Genomic DNA, 11916 nt, shown 5'->3' on the forward strand with positions numbered 1-11916 from the left:
TCATCCCCACTAAAAAAGGCAGGAACCAGGTTTTCCCAACTTAGCATCCACAGTGCCCAGTGCAGTGCCTGGCACACAAGCCACAAGAGAGCTGTGTGAATGTGAATTGCTTCTCCAGATCTCTGTGTCCTTCCTGAGGACAGAAGGAGGCAGGTCAATGCTCTGGTTACCTCCTCCAGCCCTGCATCCTTAGGATGGAGCTGAATGATGGGCAAGAGTTCCCCGGCTTGGAGGCTACCTAATGGAATGTGCCTCTCTCCGCATTCCTATTTCTTACCAGCACCCCCTCCCCAGTGGACTTCAGCTGACTGTGTGCTGGACAGCTCTCATGGCTGCAAACTCTGAGCAGGAAAAAGGCTGGAGTGCTGGTTCAGCCTCAATTTTAGTTGGGGGAACTGAGGTTTAGGGATCCGATGCACACCCAGGTCTCCGAAGACCTGGTCAGGGGCCCTTTCATCCAACCCCTCCAGATCTTGCAGAAGGAAGGAAAATGGCATGCCCGTCTCTCCAGTGCCTTCCCTGCCATATCCGGATTATTCCAGTGAACTCTCAAGGCCACTCTGGGTCTACAAAAGACTCTGGGATCTCACCGTCCAGGACGCAATCCTGCCACAGGCTAAATGTGTCACCTCTCCCCACTCTACCCCCCCCCCCCGCAGGTCTTGCCCGCGTCCCTCACCTGGTCTCCGTGTCCTTGGCTGGCACCGGCGGCCCAAACCCAACGAGCGGGCGCTCCCCAGGCCCGGGGAAGAGCTCGGGAGGCGGGGCTCCGGCCGTCGAGGAGCCCCCTGCGCTGCGGGTCTTGCCTCCGGGGCTCTCTGCGAAGACCGACGAGGAGCCCGAGTCTTTGCGGAAAGACTGGCGCACCGGCGAGCCGCGGCTGGGCGGCCCCGAGTAGGGACTGTGCGGCGGCTGGGGGCCTCCGGGGGGCGCCGCCACGTCGGCCAGCTTCTGAGGCGACGAGGGCGGCAGGCGGAAGCCGTAGCCGTCGCCATAGAGCGGGCCACCGCCCGCCGCCTTGTACAGCGAGTCCTCCAGGTCGGACTGCAGCGCGGCGGCCGAATACGTGCTGAGCGAGCGCACGGAGCCGCGCTTGTAGAGGCCGCTGGGGCCCGGGTAGGCGAACGGGTCGCCGGCTGCCGCGGCCAGGCTCAGGCGGCCCTCGTGCAGCAACCCGTAAGGGTCGGCGTAGAGGCCCTCGCCCTTCACCAGCACCATGCCGCCCGCCTTGCCCGCCAGGTCCTCGTCTGGCTTCACGTCGCGCCGCTCCAGGATGGCGCTGGGGCTGGGGCTGACGCCCTGGGCGGTGGGGGCGCCCCCCAGCCGCTCCGCCGCGTGGTGCACCGGGCTGCCGGCGTAGGAGGGCGGGCGACCCCCGGCGTAGGAGAGGCGCGAGCGCGACGGGGAGCCCGATTGCAGCCCCGAGGGCAGCCCCGATGGCAACCCTGACGGCAGCCCCGACGGCAGCCCCGGGGGCGGAGAGCTGGACGCCAGGTGCGGTGCCGGTGACAGGTTGTTGAGACGCCGTGTAGGCGACGACTCCCTCGAGGCATACACCATCTCCCTCTGTGCAGAAGACAGTCCCAGAGCTTCACAGGGTTAATCACAAAGGGGATCCCTTGCCCCTTGCTTAAGGAGACATATCCCCCCTGATGCTTAGGAAGTCCCTTCTGTTCTGTCTTCCCTCCCTCCTGCTGCATTTGGGCCTCTTTCCCATCACGGCTCCCAGAATGGAGAAATTGGCAGATGGAGAGGCACTAAAGGGTCAACCCCCAGCCCACTCGAGGTGAGGGTTCGGGAAGCAAGAAGGGAAGCGGTGGTCCCTGACTGAGGTCCCCTAGAATATCCGGAGGCCTGCTGGAGAAATCCTGAATACAGAGGAGGGGATCATGGCAGATGAGGGAAGGACCCCTCCATGACCTCACAGTTGGTGGAAGCTACTCTCTGCTTTAGCATCTATGTTCCCTTCTCCAAAAACTGGCCTTGATCCCTGGTGACAAGTAACTAGACTCTGCGCACCTGGACCCATCTGCCCAGCCTCCCCAATGCCCTGGGGATCGCCAGCCATACCCGGAGGTCCCCGTTGGTAAGGTGTGAGCCAGGAAAAGCTGCATAAAGTGGCTCCTTCCTATAGATCTTGATAATACTTCGGTCCTGAATGTCCCTAGGAGAAGGGGAAGGTGCAATGGGTCACCATCCTCAGCCCTGCGATGAGGGGTAGCTACTCCAGGAAGAGGTAGGAGGGGTGGCGAGAGGGGCCAAGGGCCCCAACCTCTTCCTAACTTCTTGCTCAGTGCCTCAGACTGCAAGCCATCAACACACCCAATAGCCTCCATCCCGCCCACTTCCTCGCCCTCAAGCGCCAGGTTAGCTCAAGCCAAAATGAGCTATGCAGGAGTGGATGATTTAGGGGAGAGGGGTAGGATGACGGAGGAAGGAGAGGGGAAGGACTGAAGTTGGCTCTGGAGGAAGCTGAGGAGGGAAAGGCCTGGGGAGTCGAGCCCCCCCTCAGAGGAGGAGCCTGGGGAAGCCCACCCATCCCCGGGGCCACGCCCACCGGACGTCCTCCAGCTCGTAGAAGACGTTGCGAGCTTCGTCTTTGATGAGGATGGCGGTGTTGGGCGACTTAAGCATGCCCATGGTGAGCTTCTGCGGGAACATGTGCGCGATGAGCGCGTGCAGCGTGTCCAGGCTGCTGACCTCGTGCGTGATGTGCACGCGCCGAGTCTCCTCCCCGAACTGCAGGAACAGCACCCCTGCGAAGGAGACGCGGCCCTCTCTATCAGAGCTGCTGCTGCCACCACCGCGGCCACCGCCACCACCACCACCATGGCCACCACGCCGGCTGGGAGAGCGAGGGGGCTCTTCAGGAGCCGCGCTGGTCCCGCAGAGGCAGGGTCTGAGGCCAGACGCGGCCCCGGAGTGCAGGTGCACCCAGGCACTCCTCATGCTGCCGTTCTCTCCAGCACCTCCTCCACCCCAGGCAGGTAGGAGCCTGGACGAGGAAATGAAATTGCGGGGGCAGGAGCAGGTGCGCCAAAAACTGAGAGGGAGTCGTGGCTGAGGGGAGAGAGGTGAACAAGAGGGGAATGAAGAAAGAGGGAGCTGGTGAAGGGGATGAAGGAGAGAGGAGGCTGGGAGAGCAAGGGACAGGGCAGGCGGTGCTGGGGGACGGAAGGGGTGGGAGAGAGAAGGGCTGGGAAGAAAAGCTGAGGAGGGAGAAGCCCCAAGGGGAGGAGGCTGCTGGAGGGCAGGGAAGTGGGACTGTGGCGGAGCGAGCCAGGGGCTTGGTTTAGAAGAGATGGAATGGTGAAGGGGGTGAAGAGGGTTTCTGGGTGAACAGGGCGGAGGGAGGAGCCAGGGGCCAGGGCTGGGCTGGGCTGGGCTAGCAGTACCTGGTGAGCGTAGCTTGGCCTGGCTAGCAGAGCGGGAGAGGGGCAGGCTCTGGCGGAAGCGGTTCATCCTACTGAAGCCCAGGGGCAGCTCCGCCTCCGACATGGTCTCCAGCGACTCAGCCGAGGCGTATGACAGCTTGGCTGCCTGGTCTGCCAGCCCGGGCTGGGCTCCCTGAGTGTGGCGTGAGCTGCGTGTCTGCAGGGGCAGGGCAGGATGAGAGGAATCAAACATGAGCCCCTTTGCTCTGCCCATTGCCCCTATCAGGGCCCAGGGAGCCCCTGCCGGCCAGTCTCTCTCTCTCTCTCTCTCTCTCTCTCTCTCTCTCACACACACACACACACACACACACACACACACACACACACACACACGTCTCCTGGATTCCAGACTCGCTGTGTGGCTACTGGAGAGTTCCCCAACCCCTTAGGGCCTTGGCCTCCCTAGGACACCCAGCAGGTAAGGAGTGGGCAAAGGACTCAGGCACCCTGGGAAGCCAGACAAGAAACCATCTGAGCGGGAGCCAGGGCACGCCTGCTATTTTAAGCTTCCAAAGAACAACAACACAAATTTGTCACTGAGGTGAGCAGCAGAATCATTGAGCAAATTGGGGCATTAGTTCCAGACATTAATTAAGCGGCGGGTTTGTGAGCGGCGAATTTATCCTTCGTGGAGTTCAGAGGGTTGGCTGGGGGTAGGAAGCAGGGCCCAGGGAGGAAGCAAAAACAATGAGGGGCCCCAGAATCCCAGCTCTGGGAGGTTTGGGCCCTCACAGAGGGGCACCATGTCCTTGACTTAGGGTGACTGGGAGAACCATCCCAAAGCTAGCTCCACTCTGATTTCAGACAGACTCTGCCAACTACATGCAATGCACATGCTAAGCCTGGTGTGATTCCCATGGGCACATGGCCTATGTGCCGGCCTCAGCCCCTCTCTGCAAGAGGCACATGCTGCCACCCTACCACCTGGCCCGGCTTACATCCTAGGAAGGCCTCCTCCAGTTACCCAGCATGGCAGCCCCTTGCCCTGAAGCTACAGCTGAGGGTGCTATCTGGCTGGGGCTAGGGATGGGGGTCACCCAGTCCCAGGGACAGCTTGATTACTCTCCCCTCAAGGGAGGGGTCACCATGATTTCTATTACACTTTAAGAGCCTATATTTAATAAAAGGATTAAAAAAATTTTTTTAAGCCTACATTTGGCTGAAGGCTGGGATTGTCACTCAGGGCCACAACTCCTGCCATTCTGCCCCAGCCCCTTCCCTTAAACCTGGGTGCTGTCAGAAACTCTGTTATTTAAAGGAGAAGATAAGTCAGATCTATGTTATGTACATTCCATGTTATGTAGAATATATACACATATGTATTATATTTACATATAATATCAAGGAAAAAAATCATATTGTCCAATTGTACTTTTCTATAAAAGAAGTAGTCTATTTTTAACAACAAATCACTGAAAGCCATCGACATTGGTTAAGTTGGGGTTGAGACAAAGCTTTCTCTTTTATACGTTTCTCTGCTGGATGAGTTTTGCACAGTCTGAATATATCACTTTTATAATTAAAAAAAGTAAAAGTATCTCTAAAAAGGAATCACTTATTCTCCTCAGCTTCCTCCTTCCCCAAATCCTGATTAGCCCCTAATTAATCTCCGTCTTCATATTAACTCAATTTAATGTTCCCATTGGACTAGCACTCTGGAAAAGAGACAGCATCTTCCTCTGATGGGCAATGTGCCCAGCTGTGCCCGAGGTGGCCTGGAGGGCTTGGGCAGGTGGAGGGTCAGATTTGGAGACCTCAGGGGGCATTCAGTCTGAAGCACAATGCCTTGACCAGTGAGTGGGCCTGGGTCTGTGGAGGAGCGAGGCAAGCGTAAGAACTAAGCCCATGTTGGGGGGCACATATACCCAGACTTTGGACCCTGCAACTCAGCTCCAGGCTGATCACCAGTGCCAACCTGCACCCTTCTTTCCCACCTTCAGCCCCGAAGCAGTGTGGGGAAGCAGGTCTGGTCTGGTGGCCATGAGGTTGCCAAGCAACTGAAAGGCCAGTGGCTGCCAAGCTGAAGTGGGGGGGGCGGGGGAGGCTACAGAATTCAGGCAGAATGAGGCAGCTAGCAGGCATGAAGAGTAGTAGGGGGTGGCCACAGTGCCTGGGGACACAAGTGCAGTGCCAGTAAGACAACGGAACAGGAGCCAGAATGGAGTGGGGGATCCTAGGGGCTGCTGACTGCAGAGAAGGCAGGACCCTGTCCGGGCAACCACTGGGAGAAGAGGCAGCCATATCCCCTGCCCTGCTAGTGTCTGTCTCCATCTTGGCCCCATGTACACCTTTCCATTCTCACAGCCTTTGTCAAAAATCCTCTTGAGAAGAGAGAAAGCCCATTAGCACTTCTCTCTAGTCCTGGGCTGAGTCAAGAGGGCAGAAAAAAGTGAGACATCCAGGACTTCCTGTCTACGAGGCAGGTGGCAAGAGAAGGAAACAGTCATTCAAGCAATGCTCTCCAAAGATAGGAAGGGGCTGCTGTGGAAGCTGGTGATGCCTGTCACTGGAGGTATTCCAGCAAGGAGCTGATGACTCCTGGTCAGAGATCGGGCAGAGAGAACCCTGAGTAGGGACCGTCACACTAGGACCCAAGGTTTCCGAAGGCTGTCCACAGACTGGGGCAGAATCACTTGGGAGCTTTTAAAAACATTCTTTCCAGGTTCCCACCTTCACTGAATCCAAATCTCTGGGGGTTGGGGCCTGGAGTTCAGGATTTTTGACAAGTTCCCAAGGGGATTCTGATTTGGGAATCCAGTCAGCTTCTGTAATGCTAAGAGCGAATGTGGGAAACTACCATGGAAGGTTCCCCAGGAGCCAGGCCCTGTGACTAGGACGTGCAGTATCTCATCTCTTCTATCTTTACACCACTGCTCTGATGCAGATATTGTTGTCCCATTTTACAGAGGCAAAACTGAGGCCCAGAGGATTATGTAAATTGCCTCCAGTTGCTCAGCTAGTTCAGTAACAGACTGGAATACACCACCAGGCTCTTGGGCCCATGCATTAAACCATTACATTCTCCTGCTTCCTCCAAAACAGTTGTGTGCCTGACCTCATGAGTCTATGACTCCATGATTTATCTGCTTCAAGGACTTCTCTCTGGGAGCATGCACACCAACAAGATGCTTGGAGCAAGATGCCACCTGGGGCATTGGGCATGGATACCTCCTGCCCCTGTCATGATGCCTGGGACTTGGAGGGCCAGAGACTCTGGGATACAGGGCAGCCTAGCTTGGTTCGGTTCTGGGCAGAGGAGGCACCTGAGGGTGCTCCCCCAAGACTCAACAGGATGCCCCTGGAAAGGGCAGAGAGCTCTCCAGCTGTGGACAGTCCAAACTGTCCAGGGGAGGCAGGAAGGCACTCATCCCTGTGCTTAGCCCTCCATTTGGGCAACAGGTTTGGGCTGCAGAGCTGTGAGTCTCTTGCCTGGCACTGACCAGCTCCCCATAGAGCAATAAGGAAAAGGATGAGGGGCTCATCATAGACCCAAGTCATCCCTGGAAGATGAAAGCTGAGTCCAGAGAAGGGGGTCCTCAACAAGATCATGGGATCCAGGTACCTGCCTCGGAGCCAGCAGTGTCTCCAGGTGGGGGTAAATGTCAGGCGGCCTCTCTCATTCCAAAATGCCCCTCTCAGCCTGGGAAAGCCTAAGTACCCCCAGCCTAGACCCCCAGCAGGGGTGGCCCAAACTCCCACTCTGGATCCATGAGCCCCTGGCAGGCGAACCCAGACTCTCTCAAAGCAGCAGCCACAGCCTGCAGCCCCAAAGCCCACCGCCCACACTAGAAGGTCCCGTGCAGACGCACACCCTTGTGCAAAGCATGTGCAGGGAGGGCCAGGGGCAGGACAGCACATGCAGTTGTCACGGAAGCAGAAGCACACGCACTGACCTTGAAACTCCAGTAGTTTGGCTGCTGATGGAAATAAGAGAAGAGATGGTTATGCGGGGGTGGGGAGGGGAGAGGAGGGGTGGAAGTGGGCTAGAGACCCTCTGAGCTCAGCACTCAGCCCTGGGACCAGGGCCCCCTGCCCTCCCAGGAACAGGAAGGAAGCAGTGCCAGGTACATCCCATTCTCTCCTGAGACCCAGGCCAGCCCTGAGCAGACTCCAGTGACAAGGGAGAACCATTCCAGATGTTCTGGAACAAGGCAGGCCTTCTAGTCATGGTAACTCAGAGAGTTATGGGTAGAAAAGGCGCCAATGACCATGATATAGAGAACCCATGAGCCACTGGGAGAGATGAATCAGAGCTTCGGGGTCAAAGAAGTGGCATCTGGTTTTGGCTGGCCAGGAGAAACTTCCCGGAAGAGGAAACATTTGATCTGGGTGTCAAAAAAATGAGCAGTGGAGATTGGGAGGAAAGGCATGCTGAGCAGAGGGGACAGCACGGCCAAGGGCCCAGGGACAGGAGAGCAGAGAGTGTGCTGAGGGAATTGTCACTAGCTGGCTGGGGTGCAAGGCCTGAGAAGGTAGCAGATTGGGCTGCAAAGAGGGGCTGGGGCCATCTGGGTGGGCTTCAATTTAGACTGAACTAGGCGGACAGGCAGAAAGTATCTGAGTGAAGCACCCTGGAGTCAGGACTGGAGTCCGGGGGGGTGGATATAGTAGGGGGTTGAAGAGGGTGGCCAGGGCCCAATGCCCAGGCAGGGAGGCCTGTTACCACAATGGACTGAATTTACAGAGCAAAGTGGACAGGTGTCAGTCACTTCACAGTACTGGGCAATGAATGGGGAGCCATGGGCAGCAAGGGGGGGCTACAGAGACTGGGAGTGTGGACAGTGTCCTCTGGTCAGATAGAGGAGGAAGGCCCCTTCCCCTCCTAGAGTAGGGGACAATGCCCTAGGGTCACCCTGTCTTCCCTAGAGACCAGAAGGCCCTTCCAGATGGCTAAGGACAAGGAAGGAGGCCAGAGGCTGGGCTGGTTCTTGGCAAAGCCGAGGGCACCCTGCTGACCGGTGCCAGCCTCAGCAGGGAGACAGAGGCAGCAGATGGCCTGGCACTGGGGTGCCTGGCACAAAGAGACAAGATTCTCCGGCCTCAGAGCCACTGGCAGAGAAGAGGGACACGAAGGGTTCCTGATAGGGGTAGGACATCACGGAGAGGTACCCTGTGCCACCTGAATGCTTTCATGGCCGAGAGGAGCAGGTTGGAGGCTGAGGCAAGGGGCGCTGCTGGGATAGTGGCTTTACCCGAGTTAGACCTCTGGAGCGAGGGTGATGCCAGGCTTAAGCTGGGGTGAAGAGGTTCACTCCCCAGGGCCATCCCTGTCTGAGCTACAATTCCCACCTCTCCCCCCAGCTGTGGCTCCAAGAGACACAAAAGATAGTCACATGCCAGGCAAGAGAAGGGGACAGCGAAGTCTGTGCCCCAGCCAATGCCTAGAACAATCTGTGGACACATGCCACCCCCATGGGTGCCAGGGGCTGCCCACAGGTGCCCAGGGGAGGGGAGGCAAGAGGCTAGAGTAATGGGCCTAGCCACAGCTGCCCGTGGCCTTGGGAGGGGGAGGGGTAGCAGAGAGAGTGGACGCATGGGGGGCAGGCAGAGCCAGGCAGAGGGCACAGGAAGGTTTACGATGGGAGTCATGTCTGCAGGCCTGGCAGTGATGGACGGCTCTGCAGAGAAGGCCGCCGTCCCTCCTCTACCGCCACCGTCACTGTACCGGCCACCCAGGGTGCCATGAAACACGCAGGCCCCACGTCAAATGGCGCACAGATTCACAGATGCTCTCGGATAAGGACATCGCCACAGATACACCCGGAGTAACAAAAACACACTCTCAAAGGGACACAAGCACTTGGAGAGAAGGGCTCCAGGGTCAGAAACAACCCCAGGAACTCAGAGATGTTCACACAGAGAGCAGTCCCACTCATGCACAAACACGTACCCCCGACAGGTCCCTGACTTGCTCACACACACTCCGACTCCACTCACAGAAATACGGAGGCACCAGTACCACTCACACACCCCCTACATCCCCAACTCACAGAGATGTGGATACCATTCACAAGTATGTGTGCGCGCGCACGCGGGCACACATATACACACCCCAACTGCAGAAACACACAAAACAGCACCCACACAATACACATCCACAAAGACAAAGTCTCATCCCTCCTTCCCCCTGCTTGCCAGGTCATGGAGCCACTGTCACATGTCTGTGACATCCCAGACATCAAGCCTTATGGAGGTTAATTCCTGATTCAAAAGAGGCAGTAGATCCCCCGCCCCCACCCAGCCCCCAGTGTCAACACATCAGACTCAGTATGTGCAGGTGGCTGAGGCCCCCTTGTGCCTCTGGAGCCACACCAGTCGTGCCCTGAGCGTGGGCCTGCCACAGACCCCTGAGGCCGGGAACATCCATGGAACAGGCAAAGCCGGAAGGGAGGGGTCCCTAGCTGGGGACAGGGGAGAGGGTTGAGTAGCTTCAGTGCCACAGGAAAGGCCAGGCAAGCCCCACTAGAGGGTGACAATGGAAGAGTTGCTTGCTGCATTTGTGCTTGGCAAACTTGGGGTGAGGCTGAGATCAGACAGCTAACACTTTGGGCTCTGGCCTGTAGGGCACACTGAGTAGGTCCTGCCCCTGCAGCCTCTCTGGAAAGTGGGAACAAAGATCCTCTTTTATGTTGGCCCCACCAGGAAAAAAACACATGGTCTCCAGGCAACTCAGTGTCCTTGGGGGCGGCGGGGGGGGGGGGGGGGGGGGGGGGGGGGGGGGGGGGGGGGGGGGGGGGGGGAACAAAAGTGGGGAGAAGCCTAGGAATGCCGTCCATCCTCTGGCTCTGGCTCTTTCCAGGGTGTTAAACAGCCTTGGATGACCGAATGCAGAGAGCTCCCCACCCCTGCCATTTGCTAAGGTGGGGTCCTCCCCATCCAACCTCCTCACCCTTTCTCTGGTTGTGTGCTCCTCCTGTATGCCGGACACAATGCCTTGTGTGTAGTAGGCCCTCAACAAATATTTGACCATGAATGAACGAGAATAAAATAGGACCAGCCCCTATGAGGGGAGAGGGTGTCTCTGAATACTCTTGTCTGGCACCACTCCCGCCATCTCCTGGCACCCAGAACCGCTCAGCCTTCCGAGCCTTTCCCCTGGGAATTTCCCAGCACCAGAAACCACCTAGAAGGAGGGCAAAGGGCAGGAAGAGCCCACGAGAGGTCTGGCCCCTCCCCCCAGCAAACACCTCCAATACCAGAGAGAAGCTGTCTCCCACGCCCACACTCCTGCGGGGGTCCCCCGTTTCCCCGGAGGATGCTGAGAAGGTGGAAAAAAGGAAGGTTTGAGTGGGAGAGCCCTTGCCAAGGGTAATCACTTGTAGGAAAGAATCTTACAGGAGCAGGGGGCAAAATTAAAGGTGTTCTAAAGGATTGGATTTGGAAGCCAAGCATTCACTCTCTAGGGAAAAGGCTTTCAGAAAGGCGGGAGGGGGAGCTTCCCGGAGACCCAAGAAAGCAAGGCCAGGGAGTCCTCAAACTCCCCGGTGAGAAGAGGAAATAGCTTCTTCCCTCGGGGGGGGGGGGGGGGGCTGAGGAGTTAACCCCCTCCCTTCCCCACCTTAAGAGCCCTTAGTGGGGTTCTTTCCTCCCCCTGCAGCTGATGCAGGTCTCTGGGGTCGAGCCCTGGGAGGGGCGGGGCCATGCCCCCTGGGAGCCTGAGCCCAGCCAGCTGAGGTCTGTCGCCTCCTGGACAGACGTCCCCTGCACGCTAGGTGAGTTGCGTGACCCCTCCTTGACCTCGAGCCCCGACGACGCATCCTCCAGGGAAGGGAGGACAAGCAAACGGGTCGCACCTCCCGCTCCTTAGTCCCCCGGCTCCGCGTGCACCAGCGCACACACCCACCTCTCAACTCCTGTGAGCGCTAGTCTACGTAAACACTAGCCCCCCAGGACTACCTGACGTGCCCCCGAAGGGCCAGCCTCCTACCACGACGCATATTCACGACCCTCCCCGCAGGTATGCCCATCGTCACCCTCCCCTCCTACCCGCCCCCAATGCAAAGCGTGGGGGGGGGGGCGCTGCGGGACCTGCGACGCGCCGGGGGCAAGGGCGCAACCCAGGAAGGTCATGACTTTCCGAGGTTGGGGGAGGGGGCACCAGCCGCATTTAGGGGTGGGAGCCCGGCCCACGCGGAAGGCTGCGAACGCGGTGGGGGAGGGGAGGGGGCGTTTCTCAGGGATCGGGAACCGCAACGGCCTGCGCGCCTACCACCCCCCGACCGCCTCTCGGAGCCGCGGAGCTGGCTCCCATCTCCGTGCCCAGCCGCCCGCGGAACCTCAGGCTGCGGCCCCGGCCCCCGCAGCCGCTCCTTACCTGCGGCCACAGGTGGATGCGCGGGGCCCCCAGCCCCAGGTCCCGCGTCCGGCGGGGGAGGGAGGGCAGGCCCCCTACTCCCACCCGCCCGGGCTCTCCCCTCCCCCGGCCGCCTCCGCAGCCGCCGCCGCCGCTGGTGCCCTTTGCTGCAATGCGAGAGCCGCCGCC

At 58.8% G+C, this 11916-nt stretch overlaps 1 protein-coding gene across 1 annotated transcript in view; it reads right to left on the minus strand.

Moving 5' to 3' along the window:
• The window catches only part of SRCIN1 (SRC kinase signaling inhibitor 1), a 68680-nt gene that overhangs the window by 26328 nt on the left and 30436 nt on the right, over positions 1-11916 (minus strand). The window contains exons 4-8 of the mRNA XM_029927023.1: positions 7328-7348; positions 3396-3591; positions 2558-2756; positions 2071-2164; positions 680-1566 (exon numbers count right to left, since the gene is read on the minus strand). Of these exons, the coding sequence (XP_029782883.1) occupies positions 680-1566; positions 2071-2164; positions 2558-2756; positions 3396-3591; positions 7328-7348 (1397 nt within the window). The remainder of the gene's footprint in view (positions 1-679; positions 1567-2070; positions 2165-2557; positions 2757-3395; positions 3592-7327; positions 7349-11916) is intronic.

The sequence above is a fragment of the Suricata suricatta genome, chromosome 17 (assembly GCF_006229205.1).
Source record: "Suricata suricatta isolate VVHF042 chromosome 17, meerkat_22Aug2017_6uvM2_HiC, whole genome shotgun sequence".
NCBI lineage: Eukaryota > Metazoa > Chordata > Mammalia > Carnivora > Herpestidae > Suricata > Suricata suricatta.